The sequence below is a fragment of the Carassius gibelio genome, chromosome A7, assembly GCF_023724105.1.
Source record: "Carassius gibelio isolate Cgi1373 ecotype wild population from Czech Republic chromosome A7, carGib1.2-hapl.c, whole genome shotgun sequence".
NCBI lineage: Eukaryota > Metazoa > Chordata > Actinopteri > Cypriniformes > Cyprinidae > Carassius > Carassius gibelio.
Window position 1 is genome coordinate 41,492,792 of NC_068377.1, and position 23,223 is coordinate 41,516,014.

The following is a 23,223-nucleotide window of genomic DNA, read 5'->3' on the forward strand; positions in this document are numbered from 1 at the left end:
GCCTAGTTTCTTGTTTTTATGACGTTGACTTTATCAATCCTTATTTTGAGCAAAATATTCAAGCTGACATTCAGTGCAATCTATGCTCTAACTCTAAACCTCTGATCTGACATGGGTTTCTTTCACTGACACTCACAGAGAAAAACCGTGAGTTGAATCTTGTTCTGCATCACTTCGTCTTCACAGGTTTATTCACTGAAAGAAATTACAAAAATATGACTTGGTTAGTTTTCTGCACTGGCTTTTCTAAAGTAAAGGTTTTTAGAAACTTTCTGTCTTTGTACATACATTTCATTTGCTGACAGCTTCACAGAGATCGTGACTGAATTGACCAGTTTTGGCAACAGAAGTATTTAACGGTCAAGTAAACACCAGCAAACATGATCAACAAATGTTTTCCCCATTCATTTTACTCATCAGATTCATTTAATCAGTTTCAGCTTCATTAAGTTAAACAAGATTCAGCTTATTTTTTAATGAAATAAGTTTCAGTTTAATATTATATTAGGTTAAAATTTAAGGCAGCAACTGAACTAAAGTTTCTAAGTTTAAGTAGGTGAATTAGAAAAATGATAGAAAAATCACACTGGAGAATATGAACATCAGGGTTCTGAAATGTCTCTTTGTTTTTTGTTTGTTTGTTTTCATTTAAATTTGAATTCAACATCTTATATTGCAAATATAAAGAGGAAAAGTACTGGAAAAAGTACAATGTTGAAATGCAGAAAAATAGTGCTCTCATACCTTCAGATTAAAGTCTGTCTACACAAAAATAAAAAATAAAAATTACCTGCTCTGAACCGACTGAAGGTTGATCTTTTCACCAGTAAAATAAGTTTCTTCTCTGAATATATTCCCTTTACTATCTACCAAACTCTTTATACATTACGTTATGCAAAACCTTTTGTGTAGTACTGTACGTACAACACTAAGACTGATTATTGATTTGCATTGCGATTCTGCTGAAGAATGAGGCTTTTAATTCAAATAGCATCAGGGCATGAAAATAGATCACAGAAGTCTGTTTTTCACAACTATAAAACACAGTTTAATGTGTTTATTAAGCTGTATTTAACAAATATAGACATCATGAGACACAATACAACAAGATTTAACATGACTATATTTAGTCAAAACATTTGCATTCAAATATACCATTTCAAATGAGCTTATGTGACCAATATGAAACCACTTTACCAGTAAAAATCACTCAACTGATATGTAACCTGTGCCATCAAACATGAGTATCTAGAGAGGGTTATAGGTGAAGTAGTCACGTCCACTGACCATTAACTAATAGTCTGATGCCTATGGGACACAAAAGTGGAAACACTTCAGGAGTGTCGAAGTTGTCATCGGATTGTTTGAATTATACAGGATTTCCAGGATACCTGTGTGTCGTGTTCTTTAATGTTCCGCCTAGAAATAAAAATGCTATGCCATCAAACCACTTCACGAAATAAGAAACTGTGACAACATCGACCACCCCCCCCCCCAGCCCACCCAAATATTTTTCTAGATTCAAGTTCAAGTTCAAGTCTGCTTTATTGTCAATTTCCACATGTACAGTACATACATACAGAGAATTGAAATTGCGTTACTCTCAGACCCCGGTGCATACAGTTAACATTAACATTAAAGCCTAAAAAAAAAATAACTAGATCAAATATAAAATGTAGATACAACTATACAATAAGGGAATGATATAAAAAAAGACATATAATAAAATTAAAAATAAAGTTAAATAAAGCAGCGCAAGGCAAATGACAGATATAGTGCAAATCGATGAAGTGAACAACAGTGCAGTTAAAAGATTTTTTAGTGCAAAAAAATCACTTATTAAAAATATCTTATTAAGTCTGATTAAAGTGACAAGTGACCAAGAGCAGTTATTTTATTTAACTGACTGATGAGGTAGTGGAATGACGTCAGTTCCATGCCGCATGAGGTAGTGAGCAGACCAATGTTGCACAAGTGACTAGATGACTAGTATTCGACTAAAAGTGTGATTAGTTGTTTACATTAATTTAAATGAATGTGTTGAAAAAGATTGCAAGGAGGCAGTTTAATTATTCAATTCAAATTGAAAAGAGAAACGCTTTGTGTGACTATGTAATCCATATGAAAGGTGCATTTCTCTCTGAAGGCACATCACTGTACTGAGGAAATGGTGAACCATCCTCTTCAGAAAACACTAGTTTATTAAAGTAGACGTCAAGCTTTTTGTAGATATATTTCTTATGACAAGTCAAGTCAAGTCACCTTTATTTATATAGCGTTTAAACAAAATGCATTGCGTCAAAGCAACTGAACAACATTCATTAGGAAAACAGTGTGTCAATAATGCAAAATGATAGTTAAAGGCAGTTCATCATTGAATTCAGTGATGTCATCTCTGTTCAGTTAAATAGTGTCTGTTTTTATTTGCAATCAAGTCATCGATATCACTGTAGATGAAGTGACCCCAACTAAGCAAGCCAGAGGCGACAGCGGCAAGGAACCGAAACTCCATCGGTGACAGAATGGAGAAAAAAACCTTGGGAGAAACCAGGCTCAGTTGGGGGTCAGTTCTCCTCTGACCAGACGAAACCAGTAGTTCAATTCCAGACTGCAGCAAAGTCAGATTGTGCAGAATAATCATCTGTTTCCTGTGGTCTTGTCCTGGTGCTCCTCTGAGACAAGGTCTTTACAGGAGATCTGTATCTAGTTGTCCTGGTCTCCGCTGTCTTTCAGGGATGTAGAGGTCCTTTCTAGGTGCTGATCCACCATCTGGTCTGGATACGTACTGGATCCGGGCGACTGCAGTGACCCTCTGATCTGGATACAGACTGGATCTGGTGGCCACAGTGACCTCGGAATAAAAGAGAAACAGACTAATATTAGCGTAGATGCCATTCTTCTGATGATGTAGCAAGTACATAGGGTGTTATGGGAAGTGTTCCCGGTTCGGGTTAAACTAATTAATGCAGCCTAAAAATCCTTTAATGGATTTGGATATTAAAAGCATATTAGTATGTTATGTGTAAGCCAGGTTAAAGAGATGGGTCTTTAATCTAGATTTAAACTGCAATGTCTGTGATGCAAGTCAAGTCACCTTTATATATATATATATATATATATATATATATATATATATATATATATCGCTTTTAAAAATAAAGACTGTTTCAAAGCACTTACAGTATTAAATAGGAAAATAGTGTGTCAATAATGCAAAATGACAATAGTAAACACTCAATTTTCAGTTAAAGACAGTTCATCATTGAATTTAGTGACGTCATCATCCAGCTCAGTTCAGCTTAAATAGTATCTGTGCAATCAAGTAAACGATATCATTGGATATTAAAGGGGCCATATGATGCAATTTCAAGGTTTTTTTTTTTTTTTCTCTTTGGAGTGCTACTAGCTGTTTGTGCATAGATAAGATCCCTAAAGTTTCAAAGACTAAACTCTCAAACCCAAAGAGATATTCTTTACAAATATTAAGACTTGTCCACGCCTCCCTAAAACAGCTCATTCAAACATATGCATAACACCGCCCAAATGTTCACGCAAAGAAAGATGGCATAACTTTTATTTTTGCTGTTGTCACGGCCACCATGTCATGGAGACACTGTGTGTTACATTGTGAAAGCAAAACTACTTTGTTTGGTCTTCCAAAAGAGGACAAAACTAGAAATCAGTGGTTAAGTTGTATTTACAACACTGTTTCAGAACAGTTCAACCAAAAAGTTCAGATGTGTGCAGTGCATTTTACAGAGGACTATTCCCTGAATCTGGGAAGGCAGTGCACAAAGGCTGTTTCTATGTGTGCAATTCCAAATTTGCAAGGTCACTCTGTCACTTCTGACTCACAGTTTGTAAGTATGTTTAACACAGTTTGTTTACATATTTGAAGAGTTTGCCACTGATATTTCAGTCACGAGTTTAGAGCAGTGTAGAATAGTGCTTGCTGTTTGTCGTTTCTCAGATCAGAAATGCAGACATGGTTTTATGTTTAAGTGGCACGTAACGCAATGCAATGTGTAAAAAGACAGTTCAAGTCATTATAATCAGTAGTTATGTCCCACTGGATGCAACAAATGCCTCGTTTGTAATGGGTTTTATTGGGTTTGTCTCTTAGCGTTGGGAGATGGCAGTACAGTATTGCAAGGGGCATAACATTTCTGTCACACGATTGAGGTATTCGGCCAATCACAATGCACTGGATAGATGGCCAATCAGAGCACACCTCGGTTTTCAGAATAATGAGCTTTGTAAAAATCAACGCTTTTCAGAAGGGCGGGGCATAGAGGAGAAACAATAATGTAGAGTATGTGTAAAATAATGTGTTTTTTAAACCTTAAACCATATAAACACATTTCATTACACCAAATACACAAAATAATGTTGTTTTTAGCAACATCATACGACCCCTTTAAGTGTCCCCAACTAAGTAAAACCAGAGGCGACAGTGGCAAGGAACCGAAACTCCATCGGTGACAGAATGGAGAAAAAAACCTTGGGAGAAACCAGACTCAGTTGGGGGTCAGTTCTCCTCTGACCAGACGAAACCAGTAGTTCAATTCCAGACTGCAGCAAAGTCACATTGTGTGGAGGACTCAGTAGCCTGTATGCTGAGTTTTGCCGAGTTTTGTGATAGTATTGTATTACTGTATTATATCTGTATGAGCAAAAATTATGCAGTACTTTGTTTCCACTTTAAGCAGAAATGTCTAGATGTTTAGAAAATAATTGGCCCCCTTTAAGATAATCACATTTTGTTGTTTTGGACCCTGAAATGATTTCAGCTGTATTTACTCATTGCATCCAAGTAAAAGTCTTAACACCATGTCAGAAATAAATAGAAAAATACAAAACAGAATCAATGAGTTGGACAAAAATATCACCTCCCTTCTCAAAATGACTTGTTTCAGTCCTTGGTAATAAAACTGAAGCTAAAAAAGTCATCAAGCTCTGCATTTAACCCATCCAAAGTGCACACACACAGCAGGGAGGCAAGGCACTGTCAAAAGATCTCTGGGATAAAGTTGTGGACAGGCACAAGTCAGGGGATAAGACTAAAACATTTCAAAGGCTTCATCAAGTGCTATAAGCACAAGTGAAGTCTATAATTAAGAAGTGGAAAGTTTAAGGTATAACACAGACCCTCCCTTGATCAGGATGTTGCTCTAAACTGGATGAAAGAGCTGGAGGAAAGTGTTCAGAGAGGCAACCCTTGAGGCCAACAGCAACTCTGAAGCAGCTGCAGGAGTTTATGACAAAGAGGGTCAGTGTGTGCATGTGACAACAATATCACAAATTGCATTCTCTAAAAATGACACTCCTCAAGAAAGACCACATGTAGTCAAGACTGAGCTTTGCCAAAACGCATCTTGAAGATTCTGAGGCAGTTGAGACTAAAACTGAATTAATTGGCCTTGACACCAAACAATATTTCTGCTGAAAATCCTGTTGAGCTCAGCATCCAAATAATAGCATTCCTCCAGAAAAGCAAAGAGGTGGTAATGTCCTGTTATGGGGTGTTTATCTGCAGCAGAGACTGGATCAATCATCAGGATAGGAGAAATGGACGGGGCAAAATACCATCAAATTATTGAGGAAAATCTGTTGCCCTCTGCCAGAAGGTTGTCAATAAGAAGAAAGTTTACCTTCCATCATGACAATGACCCAAAGCACACATCAAAACTGAGCACATAGTGGTTAAAGGAGAAAAAGGTTGATGTCCTTGCATGGCCTAGTCATAGCCCAGACTGAAAATCTGTGGAGTGACTTGAAGAAAATGAAAGTGAAGTGACATACAGCGAAGTATTGCAACCCATACTCAGAATTCATGCTCTTTACTTAACCCATCCAAAGTGCACACACACCGCAGTGAACACACACATACACACACACACACACACCCGGAGCAGTGGGCATCATTTGTGCTGTGGCGCCCGGGGAGCAGATGGGGGATCGGTTCCTTGCTCAAGGGCACCTCAGGCGTGGTATTGCCAGCCCGAGACTCGAACCTACAACCTTAGGGTTAGAAGTCGATCTCCTTAACCATTAGGACATGACTTCTAGATGCTCTAAGTGAGTAGAGACAAATCCCAAAAGACAGAAGGCTGTAATTAAAGCACAGATGGTTCAACAGAATACTGATACAAGGGGCTGATCTTTTGTGATGAAAATGTGATGATTTTAGAGGGGGTGAATATTTTCTATACCCACTGGAATTACCTCAAGACCAGTCATTAATGATCTGTCCATCACGGACAGGTTTTTTTTTTTTTTTTTTTTTTTGTGACTAACAGATTAATGTTTAGTCAACTGTTAGGGGGCCAGCCCTAGTTTGTTCACAATTGCGTTTCGATGAAAAAGGATGAGATTACACTCCAACCATAGTCAAGTTGTTTAGAGTTGCTTACAAGACAAATTTCTATCATAGCAGCAATTTCTAAATGACTTCAGCTGATGGTGTAGTTACAGCAACTGACTGACCATATTAACTAGTCAAATGAACCCTGATCACTTGGAAGAAAAAAACATCTTATATTGGTTTGTTCTCCCAGTCAAACTGGAGAAATTGGTTGTGTTTGACTAGTTTAGAGGGTTTTCTCCTTAGGTGACATTTGTTTCAATCTGTGTGTTTAAACCCCACCCACAATCTACTCCAAACACTCATTAAGTTTGCATGAGCTCATTTCCCTGCATGTTTGCATGAGAGAGGAGTTTTATTTGTTTATAATTTATCTCCATTATACAAACAAGAACCTAATGAAGGTGAAGAGGACAACATAGTATATATATATATATATATATATATATATATATATATATATATATATATATATTATTTTTTTATTTTTTTTGTCCTATGGATGTCACTGATATGGTTAGAACAGTGGTTCCCAATCCTGGTCCTGGAGAACCCCCATCACTGCACATTTTAGATGTCTGCCTATTCAAACACACCTGATTCAACTCATCAGCTCATTAGTGAAGACTCCAAGACCTGTGTGTGTGTCAGATAAAAGAGAGAACACAAAAACGTGTAGTGTTGGGGTTCACCAGGACCAGGATTAGGAACAACTGGGTTAGGCATATTTGGCCCTGGAAGCTGACCTGCAGAGTTCAACTCTAACCCTAACTAAACACACCTGTACATGCTAATCACTTCTTCAGGATCACTAAGGCTATAGGCAGGTGAGATTTGTTTCAGGGTTGGAGCTAAACTCTGCAGTACAGCGCCTCTCTAGGACTGAGCTTGCCTATAACGTTGGTCAGGGAGTCACGGGTTCAGTTCTCAGTGCTGGCAGGAATTGTAAATGATGGGAGGGATAATCAATAATCCATAAAACGCATCCTCCAGTAGAAAAAATCTCCTGTAGTCTTCTCACAGCAAAATCCACCATCATATTTGTTAGAGCTCTTTTGTCTTGTAAGCTGTGATTGATCTGCACACATTTCTCTCCTCATTCAGACCAGATGACTTATTCTCTAAAGATTTGAAGAACTACTGAAAGGGGTTGGATGTCTTAGATCTAATATAGACATCTTGATGAAATATACAGTGCAGCTTATGACTAGTAATTCACTAAAGTAGAGTGAAACGTAAAGCTGAAGTGTTACTGTGTCCAGCAGAGGGCGTCCTGATTCACTGTGGTCTTCACCATATCAATCCCAAAGCATTCTGACCAAATGCTCTCTTTTAGTCTCTATTCATTATGTTCCATTAATAACTATGTAAAGCTCCTGGGAACGGTGTTTTCTGAGGATTCAAACCAAAGCAATGCCTGTATGTTTCATGTAGATAAAGTTGCTGAATAGTAGTGTCGTGAACTGTAAAAAAGTACACGTCTGTATGAACTCCGAGCAATCATGTCTTGACATGTTCCTGATGAGATGGCGGATGGTGTCCTGGAGGTTTTCCTGACAGACTTGGATCAGGGCATCAGTGAGCTCCTGGACATTGGTGGCTTCGGATGCTCTGATACTTAACAGTTCTCAATTGGTTTCCGGTCTGGGAAACATGAGGGACTACACACTCTGTCTATATAAATTGTATTGTCCTGTACCACGGCGTCTCCAGAATCTATCACGTCACATGTGCTCAGTGTGAACCTGCTCTCATCTGTGAAGAGAACAGAGTGCCAATGGCAAACCTACTAATTGTAATGTTTTCTGGCAAATGCCAGTTGAGCTGGGCTGTGAGCACAGTGGATGTGCCATCATGGAGGAGCTGGACCACCTGTGCAACTTGATTGGGTTACAGGTACTGCCTCATACAAGGAGGGACAAGGACCCTGACATAAGTTCCACTTTATGTCGTCTTTTTTTTTTTTTTTTTAAGGTGTACATGTGGAAAGTGCAGTTTGATGACAACATCGCATGTTGTTTACTTGATGTGCTTACGCGCTGATAGCTAAGTTAACAACACAGAGATATTTGAAGCAGTTTTACTCACTGCCTGTGGTTCCAACACACGATCGTGACCCTTTTTCGTTGGGACTGCATTATCCTTAAGAAATAAACGATGTGCAAATCCGTCGTCAAACTGGGCCTTGTTTGTAAAACAAGCATCTTCGAAATGCAGGGAACAAACAAAAACACTTGCACAACTCCGTTGATGCTCTGTAAAAATAAACTCCATCCACTGGTCACTTAATGCTGTTTTTTTTTTTGTAATCTGTGCAGGGTTGTCTTGCCCTGGCAACCAAAAACACACTTCTTTTGTGACATTTTGCGAAGCTCTCGCTCTGATCAGTGAATGCCTGTTGTGCTCTCAGTGCTATTGGAAGCAAATATGCTTCCATAGTTTCTCGCTGTTTTTCATTGAAATTAATTAAAGTAAATAATGTAAATTACATTGCTAAAACCTAAAGACAGGTCAGTTAGGATTGATAAGGAGAGAGAGATTGTCTTTGGCCACCACCTGTGAAATAGTTCAGTTTTGGCTGGTTGTCTTGCTGTTGCTTCTCCAGTGCACCTGTTGTCCATTTCATTTGCACCAAAGCAGGAGAAACTAATTCACAATCACTTCTGCTCCATGACTGGACAAATTGATATCTATATATTCTATTTCTATATTTGGAATGGACTGAAGCTTCTCCCAGACATGTGCTGGATTATTTTCCATGTAGATCACACCCTTCTTCCTATGATTTTGTCTGCATTTGTGTAAAAACACATTTGATGTGCCTCATTACCAGAGCAAATCTTTAAACCATGAATTCCTATCGTCTGCTGTTAATGACTGATGATGATGCTGATTTAAATGTGCAAATGAGAATGGGTGTGCATCCAGTCCTCAGTCAAGCCATATTTCAAATCAAATTCAGACACTTCAATTTATTAGCAGAGGACGAGCGGAGCTCACTAATCTAATCTAATCTAATCTAACCTCAACAGTGATGGAACAAAGACTGATTCACATCATTTTGTTTTCAGGTGAGTGTGTTTGTTTGTTTGTATGCTTTATAAAATATGAGAAGTAATGTTAATAAAGCATTCCTGTATGATTTGGCTGTCTATAATGTATATAACAACAATAAAATAAATTGCGTCTTTGTAGGACCTACATTTCTCACATGTAAATTGGACTGAAAGTTGGCTTTTAGCATATTAGTGGATCGTTTCAAATGAATATATTTCTTCTAAACAGGGTTTCTTTCAGTCATTCTGTGCGACTCACATGATTATGTTCTGATCCAAGAGAACCGAGCATGGAACGAGGCTCTAGATTATTGTCGAAAGAACTACATTGACCTGGCGACTGTCCAGACTGATCAAGAGTGGAACAAATTAAAAAAGTTAAGAGCTAAATATCGATCTAACGAGCAATCTAACACATGGATCGGACTCTATGATGCTGTGAACAGCTGGCGCTGGTCTCTACAAAATGAATGCCAGACATATGTGAATTGGGATAAGGATGAGCCAAATAATTATAAAGGAAACCAATATTGTGTAATGCTTGATTCAGATGGACACTGGCATGCTGAAAACTGCAGTCGTAAATGTGTCGCTATTTGTGAAAATGGTAAGATTCATATACTTCTTTTATTACCCTATTGTTCTGAATATAAGATGGTACATCTTGAAAAAGACTTTTTGAAGACCTAATCTTGACCTAATGTACCAATGCAAAACATTGTCCAGTTACTATATTTATTGATAATTTTATAATTTACCACATTGCATGCATATATTTTACTTCGAGCTTTAGTTATAATGAAGTGATATACAGTGCAAGCAGCTGCATATAGCACTTGCAATTGAAGAGAATTTAGCACAATATAATGGCTGACAGGAGAGGAAAGTTTATCTTTCTATGCTGAGAGAGACTTTTGTTATTCTAATGATTAGTGACACTCACATATAGCCCGATAACATTTTATCTGAATCAGGACCGCGCGTTTGTCACTGCATCTGACACAAGTGTCAAAAGCGATAGCATCTTTCAAAATAAAAGTCTTGCATTGGAAAAATACACAATGTGGTTGTTTCTTTGACTGCACACTCCGCAACCCAGCAGTTGAGAAACACTGGGCTAGGAGGCACAACATAGTAGTGCAATAAACAGTAGTGGTTTGCTTCAGTCCTGGAGGCTAGAGGATATGCAGCTACAGCAAGATTGTCCAACTGGGCATGCACACATCAATATTATGTCCTTTTTCTCATGCTGAACAACAGTTAATTCCTGTATTTGCATTTCTGTTAGCTGTAGGCTTAGGGTTGGGGTAGGTGTAGACATAAATAAAACACAATCTCAAATTTAACATATTTTATTTTTTGCAGACACTGAATATTAGACGACCCCTTTTTTTCTACAATCAAGTACAGAGAAATTGTGTATTGAAGAGTCGATGTTAAAAATTATTAAAGTATTTAAGCTTAGCTACTTTCATCCATCCGATAAATATTACACCTGTTGCACCAACTTAAACTATGATCAGGCGCAGCTACACCCAACACACGATGATGCACATCCATGCCACAATGACTGTTGAGAAACTTGGAAAAACTTCAAATTCAAACATTGCATTAAAAATGTAAAAGAAAGGTCAAGTAAAAATTTAACATGTCAAATTTTACTGCATAATTACTTACACCTGTGTGACACACCGATCAGTTGCTATTTGTAATGCGTAACTGCCCAAAAAGAACTCAACACTTCATGTCTGTGGTAACAATGATTTCACAGCCATGAATCCTAGAAACTAAACAACGTTTTACATCCAACCTAGCATTACTGGGTGTATGTCCAGCTGGTGCAACCGGCCCCACTCTTGTTTCAGAGTCAACAAGACTCAAACTCAAAATACTGGTTAAACTATTTAGTCATTCTTGAAATTTGGTGAATATTTTTCATTCAGAGTCATGAATGTGCATGCAAAGTGTCATTTGTGTGTATTTTTTGGTTGTTAGTTTTTTTTTTTTTTTTTTTTGGTTCTCAATAACTAGAGTGTTGTGGGGAATGGTCATTGAAGACTTTGACAACAAAGTTAATCAGAGTTCTATTCTGATGTTTCTCAGATCAAGGGCCAGTACTAGTTACTGATGCAGAGATGTCCTGGAAAACAGCTCAGAGTGTCTGTAGAAAAATCTTCACAGACTTCTACACAGTCAGGACCGAGAGTGAGAATCAGCAGCTAACCGAGATGATCAAAGGTTACCCATGTGCCTGGATCGGTCTGTTCAGAGACTCATGGACATGGACTGATCAGACCAGCATAAGCTCTTCTCTGCGATGGGCTGAAAAACAACCAGATAATCTGTCTGGCGATGAAATCTGCGCTGCTGTCAATGAGAATGGTCGGATTACTGATGAGCCCTGCTCAAAAAAGTTTTTCTTCTTTTGCAAAAGTTCAAGTAAGTGTTTTTATGTTAGAGCATGTTGTAGTTATTTCTGGGATCTAATTTTAAACCGGCTAAACATTATCCGCCTGAAAATGGATGGACTTCGACAGTATATAATTAAGGTATAGGTTTGTTTATTATTGATTATCACTGTAAAAAATATACTTCAAATTAATAATATAAGCCACTGCCTTAAGTTTTTAAGTACGATTTAATCGGAAGTACAATCAGAGGATGGTTTCATCCTCACTTCCTGCACTCTCTCAGTTTTCAGCTCTGGAAACGAACAGCGCTACGGACACTCTTTGCTCCACTTTAACATCTTGCTTGGACAACTTTTGCCCCCTGGCTGTCCGAGGTTCTCCGTGAACATCGCTCTAAACTCAGGGCTGCAGAGAGGAAATGGCAGAAATCAAGAAACTCTACCGACCTCAGTGTGTATCAATCTCTCCTCTCTTCCTTCTCTGCAAATGTCTTCACGGCTAAAACATCCTACTACCACAACAAAATTAACAGCTGTTGTGATGCTCGGACACTCTTCAAGACTTTCTCTTCTCTTCTTAACCCGCCGCCACCACCTCATCCATCGACTCTTACGGCGGACGACTTTGCAGTTTTCTTCACAAATAAGACAAGATCCATCAGTGACCAATTCTCCACACCGCAGACTGAGGATAACTTCACGATGACCGACTCACACTCTTTCTCCTCCTTCTCCCCACTCCCAGAGATGGACGTCTCCAAACTTCTCCTGTCCAATCATCCTACTATTTGTCCACTTGATCCGATCCCCACTCACCTCCTTCAAGTGATCTCTACTGCAGTCATACCTTCGCTTACTCACATTATAAACTCCTCTCTTCACTCTGTAACATTTCCCTCAGCATTCAAGCAGGCTTGGGTAAGCCCACTGCTCAAGAAACCATATCTAAATCCAGCGCTTCTTGAAAACTACAGACCCTTCTACAGACCCTTCATCCCTTCTTCCATTCATTGCAAAGATACTTGAGCGAGCTGTGTTCAACCAGCTTTCTATGTTCCTTGTACAGAACAACCTCCTGGACAGCAACCAATCTGGCTTCAAAAGTGGCCACTCAACTGAGACTGCTCTGCACTCATTTACTGAAGCCCTGCGACTAGCAAGAGCAGCTTCAAAATCCTCAGTAATCATCTCACTGGCCCTGTCTGCTGCTTTTGTCACAGTTAATCACCAGATTCTCCTGTCCACCCTCAGAAAGATGGGCATCTCTGGAACTGCACTCCTGTAGGTTAAGTCCTACCTCTCTGACAGATCCTTCAGTGTGTTTTGGAGGGGTGATGTTTCAAAGTCACACCACCTTGCTACTGGGGTTCCTCAAGGCTCAGTACTTGGACCATTTCTCTTCTCCATCTACATGACATCATTAGGATCTGTCATTCAGAAGCATGGCTTTTCTTATCACTGCTACGCTGATGACACCCAACTCTACTTCCCATTCCAGCCAGATGACCCGACGGTGACTGCTCGCATTTCAGCCTGTCTGAGTGACATTTGTAGCTGGATGAATGACCATCACCTTCAGCTTAACCTTACGAAGACAGAACTCCTGGTGATTCCAGCTAACCCATTGCTTCATCACAACTTCTCTATACAGCTGGGCTCATCAACCATTACTCCTTCGAGGACAGCCAGAAACCTAGGAGTTGTGATGGATCATCAGTTAAGCTTCACAGACCACATTGCTACAACGACCCGGTCATGCAGGTTTTCCTTATACATCATTACGAATATTATACCCTTCCTGTCAGAGCAAGCAACCCAACTTCTTGTCCAACCCCTTTTCTCTCCAGACTGGACTATAATAATGCTCTCCTGGCTCTTCCTGCATTTACTGTCAAGCCTCTGCAATTGATCCAGAATGCAGCAGCGAGGGACACATTTAAAGATAATTTTCTCGATATTTAGATTTTTTTGCTCCCTCAGATTCCAGATTTTTTTTTTTTAGAGTTGTATCTCAGACAAATATTGTCCTCCTAACAAACTACGCATCAATGGAGAGATGATTTATTAAACTTTCAGATGATGTATACCTCTCAATTTCGAAAAATTGACCCTTGTGACTGGTTGTGTGTTCCAGGGTCAAATTTTGAAAAATATTAACTATGAGCTCCCACCATACCTTACACAATTTATTAGGCACAGTACAATACAGCAATGTTTTGTATTAAGTTTTCTGAAAAGTTATGAATAAATATGCATGAGGCATTATCTAATCCAATATCTACTAGTTTACTTTCTGGCGTATAAATCTGAACATAGACTAAAGCCAAGTTAAAAATTATTGTTTGGTTTTGTTGACATATTAGAGCTAAAGGTTTTTACAGAGGGGATGTTGGATTTTAGTTTGTATTAATGCATAAAACACCGTCAGCAGACAAAAACTACAATACATGTTCACCCTGTTTAAGGAATGAAATGCTATATATCATCAGACAAATGACCTATAAAAAATTAAATAAGTACTGTTAAGTTTGATGTTGCTGAAGTGAATAATGGTTTTACCTCAACTGTTTAGCCTGTGTTTCAGATTGTCCTGAATATTAATTTATCTAATTTTTGTATTTTTAGGTATTTCATCACTTGTCACAGAAACTGTAAAGCGACAGATATTGAGACTGGAGGTGAAAGCTGGTGATAATGTCATTGATCAAGTGACTGCAGATGCTCTGTTGAAGGAGGTGAGCATTATTTCTCACCACAGCTGTGATCTACAGTAGTTTTCTGTTACCCTAACCCCCTCGTCCTGTGGAGAACCACTTCCAGGTTCTCTGGTGTCTATGTGTGAAATTGCAGTGTTTTTCTATGGCCCAGTAGACAGATTACAGCTCTGTGACCTTGTGCTCTTATATTAGCTCTGTCTAACACTGGTCTGTCTTCAGGTCCAGCAGAAACTCGGAGAGCAGGGAATGGCAGCGGATGTGAAGTTTTCATGGAGACAGCAGCCAAATGGAAAGCTGTTCCAAACACTGAAAAAGAATAATTATAGATTTTCAAAATGCTCAAAATACTAGTTAGACTATTTATTTTTTCTCAAAAGTTTCTGAATATTTCTAATTTTCTGAATATTTCTCATTTAGGGTCATGAAAATGTATGCAATGTATGGACACATAAATGTGCTTAGGAAAGGCTGTACAAATTTTGTTAAAATGTCATGCGGTCCTATTGACTCACCCATTGGTTTACATGCAATTTATCACTTTGAAAACACTGAAGATGGGGGGAAAACTGATATGAAAAACAAAATATGAAAAACATTAGGACTTAAACATAAAAAGAACATTTTTCACATTTAGTCTTCACATATTTTATATTTTTTACTTTCTGACAAGCTATAATATATAATTTTTCTGTTTTAACATGATCCTGTAGATTTCTGGGAACAAAATTAGATGTTGATTAAATATGATCAAAATAGGGTAAATGTCTTACATCATATCTGAATTAATCAATATATTTTATTAACTAATTTGTCTTTTAATATTTTTTTTTAGATTTTAGTTCATCATAGTTATTATAGTAGTCCTAATAAATGTAAAGTGAAAGTAAAGCTTCTGGAAACAAACGCTCCTCAAAAGATCCTGAGGATCAGATTTGAGACTCTAAAACATGATTGATGGAGAATCAAGTAAAGCTGAGCTGCTTCAGTCCAGTAAGAGTGCATCTGAATATATTACTGACCTTATTCTGACCTTTACTTGATCACAATCAGGAAAGATTCTAAAACACTTTTGCGGTGGCTGTGGCCTAATGGTTAGAGAGCTGGACTAGTTACCAGAAAGTCGCTGGTTCGAGTCTCAGTGCTGGCAGGAGTGCGAAACTTGGTGAGTGTGAAACAGGTTTAGCAGCAGAGTTTGATCATGTTGATAGTTTAGAGGCCTTTATGTTTCAAATCGGGTTCATATCCTTAAATATGTACGTTTGTATGTGTTATGTTTGTTACTGACAATTATTATTATTATTTGGGACAAATATAATGTATAAACATGACAGAAGTCCATTGTTTTATTTATCATCTATGAAATCATTGACCAAACAATGTTTAGTTGTTAGTTGATAAGAGCTCTTTTTCATTTACTAGATTAATTCATCATAATGCATTAATTGAGCAATATTGAACAGCATTCATACATTTCTTGGCCCTCCATCTCTGGCTTTAGTGATTTTCCATGTAAGTCACACCCTTCTTCCTATGATTTTGTCTGCATTTGTGTAAAAACACATTTGATGTGCCTCATTACCAGAGCAAATCTTTACACCATGTATTTCTATCGTCTGCTGTTAATGACTGATGATGATGCTGATTTACATGTGCAAATGAGAATGGGTGTGCATTCACTCCTCAGTCAAGCTATATTTCAAATCAAATTCAGACACTTCAGTTCATTAGCAGACTCACAAACCTAATCTAAGCTTAACAGAGGTGGAACAAAGACCCATGCACCTTATTTTGTTTTCAGGTGAGTGTGTGTTTTGTTTGTATGTATGTTTTATAGAATATAAGAAATGTAAAAAGTATATATAAAAATATATGTCTTGTGTCTTTTGGCTGTCTACACCATAAACAACATCAATAAAATAAAGTGCATCTCTGCAGTACGTACATTTTTCACTTGCTAGTTGAACTGAATCAGTTGAATCTCCATTAAGTCACATCTTATGCTTGCTGTTTTTGCTTTTAATGAGTGAATCGTTTGAAATGAATATATTTCCCCCACTCAATGTCTTCTAAACAGGGTTTCTCTCAATCATTCTGTGCGACTCACATGATTATGTTCTGATCCGAGAGAAGTGAGCATGGAACGAGGCTCTAGATTTCTGCCGAAAGAACTACATTGACCTGGCGACTGTCCAGACTGATGAAGAGTGGACCGAATTAAACAAGTTAAGAGCTAAATACCAACTGATTATCGAGCACAAGCTCTTTTCTGCGACAGGCTGAGAAACAACATTCTCATTTTAAACCAGCTAAAACACCATCTGCCTGGAAATGGATGGACCGCTACAGTATATAATTAATCTATAGGTCTGTTTTTATCAATTAGACTTAAGGTTCAGTATTTGAATGACACTTATGCATTACAGTTTAGCATGTGCATCATCCAGACACAATGATTCCACAAACTATGTGTCTTGTACGGACATGCATTGGCAAACAACACTCATTTTCTACAAAAAAAGTGCAAAGAAACCACAGGGGAATATAGTGTAAAATATCAAATAACAGATATGACCATACTTTACCAATCTCAGTACAATTGAATTGAAAGTAATATTATGTTTACATGCAGCATTATTTCAAGAACTTAAATCTGAACACTGGAAAAGTGAGTCACTGTCAACAGAGAGTGAAACAATATGTCTTCACCATGTTTCAGGAATAAAATGTGAATGATATATCAACAAACCCCTCAGTGCAAACCTTCAGGATATAGAGAGGAATAAATCTGTTAGGTTTGGTGTCTGTAAGTGCTGCTGAAGTGGAGAAACAAACTCATTTTCAGAAACCAGCAGTTAAAGATATGTATTATCATTAAAATCTACAGGCACAAATAATAAAATAAACACTTAAATGTATATAGACTGACAGGTTCCTACTAGGAACTGCTGGGCTTGAAGAGAAGTTTCCCGTTCGTAATTCCAACTTTGTGGTGCCATTCATGCGAGTTCAACACATAAAACATCTGTTCTTCCTCTATGGGAGGCTGGTGCGCAAGGACACTAAAGACTAAAGATGCCATGGTTCTTCATGCAAACTACTTCCTTTTCTCTGGATTGATTCTCTCTTTATTTGTGTAAACACATTTGATGTGCATCATTAGCTGAGGAAATCTTTACACCATGAATTACTAATGCTGCTGTGGTCAAAAAATAAGGACAATACTGATTTCACTACACAAATCCACTGGGGCGTGTGTTCACAGCTATATTTTTAAAACAGGCTCCATTGATTTTTAGCTAGTCTATGGATGAGACCTCACTAATCCAAGCTAATGTCAGCAGCAATGGAGCAAAGATTGATCCATCTCTTTTTGCTCACAGTTAAGTATATTTTTTTGCTGATGAATGTGATCGTTTTCCAGTAAGTCACATTTTATTGGCCGCTGGATTATTGGATTTTGGGGTGGGGGGGGCAATCAGTAGACATCACTTTTATTTATGGGCTGTCATATTGGTTTCTGCAGCAATTTTAATATTTATTGACTGACATTATACTGTAGCTGGTTTTCAATCAGAGGATATCACTGCAGTCTGTTTTACATTAACTTCAATGTTTTAGTTTAAAATATGGGTAGAGATTATAATCTATTGTTCTGTCCATGGACATATTGTTATTATTGTTGTTATATGCTGGTGTAAATGTGTGTGCGTAGCTGTGTGCTAATAGCTAATAGTGCTTCTGTTACTTCTTTTGCTTTGTTGGAAAGCTAAAGATAATTAGCAGGTAATATATTCTTTTTATTTTCCTCTTTTTCTGTATATTGGAGATAAAATGGAGTTAATAAAGCTGTAGGTAGAGAATGCCTTTTTCTTTGGATACTACCTTCATCCCTGTTTTTGGTTCAGTTAGGGAGTTAAGGGAAGTTTTACGTTGTTTATTTATCTTTTGTTTTTGGTGTTTGAGGTAAGTTAGTGCTGCCTCCTAAGTGAGTTTCAGAAGAAGAGCCAGTGCTAGTGTCACGGGCCGAGCCAGGGCTGCGGCAGCACTCCCTGTCGGCTGACACCCCCAATTCCACCCTTCTTGAGGAGCTACCCCGTACCAGAGAAAAAGGCAGAACACCAGAATTCAAGGTTAACTCATTTATTAATTTATTTAAAAGAAATCTCTCCAGGTTAAGTAACTGCGTGTGTAGCTCTAATTCCCCTCCACCACTACCAACACAGTAAGGTGAATACAGCCCGAGCAGCTACGGCACCAGATGGCGAAGGCTTGGTAGTAACTCTGTTTTTCAAGTCCTCTGACTGGGTATCATCAGTGACTGTCTCTGTTCAGTGGCTCGGTAAGATTTCAGCACCAATTCAGTGACTCTGCAGGCCTTCGCACAGACTCTGTAGCTCTACAGGACTTCAGCACAGATTCAATATGAATGGTCAAGTCAGTGGATACTCAATTCCATATGTCACAGGGTCCTATATATATTGACTTGATTTCAGGACTCCTGACTGCGGGTGTCGCTGTTGGACAGTGTTTTCTCTGCTTCCTGTTGGCCTGTTGGAGCTAATCGTAGCTCCGTGTAGCTGTTTTATTTATTTTTTCCTCTAGAATCTTTATCTTACTATCACTCTCTGTTTGTTTTTTTGTTTTGTTTTTTTAAGTGATAAAATCTAACTTAATTCACACCATATTCCTGATATTATCGATCAATCTTATCAGATTAATTTTGATCGTTCACTTTTATTTTATATCCGTGAGTGCAGTACACCTGCAAAGTGTGCTTGTCATTAGCGTTTTCATTCAAACCTATCACTTTTTTCTTTTCTCCTCTCCTCTCCTCTCTCTCAGTTTTTCACAAGTTCATCAAACAACTGTGGTAAGAATACTTCATCAAGCACGGTGAGTAGTGGCTTCTCCTGCTATTGTTATTATATACGGCTTTGGATGCATCTAGCTCAGGGAGAGCTGTACATTGTTCGGTTCTGGAAACAGAGCCCCTGCAGCAGGGCAACTGGGTGACGGTGAGGCAGCGTAGTCGTGTGTCAAAACACTGCTCTTCTGTTCCGATCAAAACATTAAACAGGTTCTCCCCACTCAGTGATGCACCCACTGAGAAACCTGATGAAAGTGCTCTAGTCATTGGCGATTCTATTGTACGTAACGTGAATATAGAGACACCAGCCACCATAGTCAAATGTTTACCGGGAGCCAGAGCTCCTGAAATCGTGGCAAATTTAAAAGTGCTGGCTACTGCTAAACGTGAATACAGTAAGATTGTTTTGCATGTCAGAGATCACTAAAAATAACATTAATGAGGTGTGTGAACTTGCAATCACGATGTCAGACACATAATATGCTCTGGTCCCCTCCCTGCTTACCGTGGTGACGAGATACATAGCAGATTGTCATTACTCAATGGCTGGATGTCTAAGTGGTGCCCACAGAATAACATAGGTTTCATAGACAATTGGACGAGCTTTTGGGGCAGACCTGACCTGTTGAAAAGAGATGGTCTTCATCCCTCCTGGGGTGGCGCCACTCTTCTCTCTAGAAATATGGCAAATAGTCTTAGTGTTTATACTTGACTAACTGGGGCCCAGGTCAGGAAGCAGACAGACTGGCTAAACCGACCGTCTGCTAGCTGCCTCCCATCACAGAGGTCAGCTAATTCTCAGCACATAGAGACTCTTTCACCTAGATATCACACTATAGAGACTGTGTCTGTTCCCCAAACTAGAAAATACCAAAAAACGTCCAAACCAAGTTAAGATTTACAATTTAATTGAGGTTCAACAAATAAAAAACAGATGCAATACGGATAAACAAATGATAAAGCTTGGCTTATTGAATATCAGATCCCTTTCTACGAAAACACTTTTTGTAAATAATATGAACACTGATCATAATCTAAATGTGCTCTGTTTGACAGAAACCTGGCTAAAACCTGATGATTACATTATTTTAAATGAGTCCACCCCCAAAGATTACGATATAAAAATGAGCCGCATCTAAAAGGCAAAGGGGGAGGTGTCAGCTCCTTTTACATTATACTCCTCTACGTTCGCTACGTTCTCAAAACTCAGGCATTTTGATAATACCTAGAATATCGGCAGATCCTTTTCTTATTTGGCACCTAAACTCTGGAAAACCCTCCCTAACATTGTTCGGGAGGCAGACACACTCTTGCAGTTTAAATCTAGATTAAAGACCCATTTCTTTAACCTGGCTTACACATAACATACTAATATGCTTTTAATATTCAAATCCGTTAAAGGATTTTTAGGCTTTACATAGCATGTACCTTCTACATCATTAGAAGAATGGCATCTACGCTAATATTTGTCTGTTTCTCTCTTGTTCCGAGGTCACCGTGGCCACCAGATCCAGTCTGTATCCAGACCAGAGGGTCACTGCAGTCACCCGGATCCAGTACGTATCCAGACCAGATGGTGGATCAGCACCTAGAAAGGACCTCTACTGCCCTGAAAGACAGCAGAGACCAGGACAACTAGAGCCCAGATACAGATCCCCTGTAAAGACCGTGTCTCAGAGGACCACCAGGACAAGACTACAGGAAACAGATGATTCTTCTGCACAATCTGACTTTGCTGCAGTCTGGAATTGAACTACTGGTTTCGTCTGGTCAGAGGAGAACTGACCCCCAACTGAGCCTGGTTTCTCCCAAGGTTTTTTTCTCCATTCTGTCACCGATGGAGTTTTGGTTCCTTGCCGCTGTCGCCTCTGGCTTGCTTAGTTGTGGTCACTTCATCTACAGCGATATCATTGACTTAATTGCAAATAAATGCACAGACACTATTTAACTGAACAGAGATGACATCACTGAATTCAATGATGAACTGCCTTTAACTATCATTTTGCATTATTGACACACTCTTTTCCTAATGAATGTTGTTCAGTTGCTTTGACGCAATGTATTTTGTTTAAAGCACTATATAAATAAAGGTGAGTTGACTTGACTTGACTATAATGGTAGCAGATCGACAACAGCAGCTCACTTCAGTAACTCTGCAGGCTTTTCACTATACTCAGACAGGCAGAGAGGAGGTACATATATAGGTCACAGCTTTTACAGGCTCTTCATTGAGCTCAGACAGAGAGTGGAGGGTACATATTGTGACGCTGTCTGGCCTCTGTTTCCCTGTGTGTCCACTAGTGGGCTCACTTCCCCTTAGGCACCTCACCGTAGGCACTCAATTGCCACTAGCCTTGTCCCTTCTTCATAGTAATTGCACTCCTGCTAATTGCACCAGGTGCCTTCACTTATTTGTCATTAGTCTCCCTATATTTACCAGTCCTTTCCTGTTGTCTGTATGGAGTCCTTTCCTTTCGTGATCCTGTCTTCTCGTCCTCCGAGATTCCTCTTATTCTGAGTTCCCATTCCGTTCCCTTTCCTGTTCCGTCCCTATTTGTTTTATTTTGGATTGTTTTCTGGTTCTTACCCGGCTTGTTGGATTATTCTTTGGATTACCCTAAATAAACATACCTATATTTGGATCTCTTTCTCCCTGTGTTTCACTGGATCGCGATCGTTACAGAAGGACTCCATCAACTAAGGATCCAGCAGTATGTCTTTTGATATTTTTTCCCCAGTCACCGAGCAGGAGAAAGGATGTTTCGTTGACCTTCCAGAGTCGAGTCAGATTCCCGTTGACCCTCCAGAGTCGAGTCAGGTTCCCATTGACCCTCCAGAGTCGAGTCAGGTTCCCGCTGACCCTCCAGAGTTGAGTCAGGTGCTCGTGGACCCTTGACTTGGAGTCAAGCCAAGTCACCGATGAAATTCACGGACAAGGGCAAGTCACTAATGAAATTCACGGGCAAAGTCCAGTCACCAGTATTCTTCATAAGCAAGGTCAAGTCACCGACTATCTTCATGGGCAAAGGCAAGTCACCATTGATCTTCATGTGCAAAATCAAGTCACCAATGATCTTCATGGGCAAAGTCAATTCACCAGTGTTCTTCATGGGCAAGGTTAAGTCACTGACTATCTTCATGGGCAAAGGCAAGTCCCCATTGATCTTCATGAACAAATGCAAGTCACCAATAATCTTCATGAGCAGAGTCAAGTCAGCATTGATCTTCTGGAATCCAGTATAAACACCATGGGATTACCAGAGTCTCTTCACGTCTCTGTGGAACTACCAGAGCCTCCCCACGTCTCTGCTGATTTGAGTTAGTTCATTGGTTTAAACTAAACTTGTCATGTTGATTCAGTCCAGTTTTATTTTATTATCATTTAGATACTTTTTTTTATTAATATTTTGAAATATTTTAAAAAGCTATATTTTCATTTTAAATGTAAAGTCTGAAATGAGAAAATGCAGGATCCACACTCTTGTAGGGTCTACTTTATTTAAGTGTCCCTAATAACTCTGTACTAACATAGTAACTACACACTAAAAAATGTAGGGTTAAAATTAACCCAACCTGTAACCCAACTATGGGTTGGTATAGCACCTTCCCATCTATGGGTTATTTCAACCCAACCCATTGGGTTAAAATCCTGTTGGGTTAAAAGTTACCCAACAGTTGAGTTATTTATTTATATTAATTAACATCAGTATTTTTATTAAAAAATGACTTAATACAACCATACTTTGAACTTAATTTGTTGTTAATTACAGATTTTATTTTAATATGCAAATAACACATTTACAAATATA

General features: G+C 38.7%; 1 protein-coding gene and 1 long non-coding RNA gene across 4 annotated transcripts; both read left to right on the forward strand.

Annotated features, from left to right (window-relative positions):
- The first annotated feature begins 9,332 nt into the window (after positions 1–9,332).
- Positions 9,333–15,136, forward strand: LOC128017803 (C-type mannose receptor 2-like). Its single transcript, XM_052603364.1, has 5 exons — positions 9,333–9,435; positions 9,650–10,027; positions 11,524–11,859; positions 14,456–14,565; positions 14,767–15,136. The coding sequence occupies exons 1-5, from the start codon at positions 9,399–9,401 to the stop codon at positions 14,896–14,898; spliced, it is 993 nt and encodes a 330-aa protein (XP_052459324.1). The 5' UTR covers positions 9,333–9,398; the 3' UTR covers positions 14,899–15,136.
- A 2,720-nt stretch (positions 15,137–17,856) lies between these two features.
- LOC128017832 (uncharacterized) lies at positions 17,857–21,498 on the forward strand. 3 transcript variants are annotated; one of them, XR_008184530.1, is made up of 5 exons: positions 17,857–17,926; positions 18,511–18,677; positions 18,771–18,886; positions 19,390–19,440; positions 20,906–21,498. It is a non-coding gene; the product is annotated as an uncharacterized LOC128017832 (long non-coding RNA). The 3 variants fall into 3 exon arrangements; XR_008184529.1 differs by lacking the exon at positions 17,857–17,926 and adding an exon at positions 18,186–18,330; XR_008184528.1 differs by lacking the exon at positions 17,857–17,926 and having other exon boundaries at positions 18,368–18,677.
- The last annotated feature ends 1,725 nt before the right edge of the window (positions 21,499–23,223 follow it).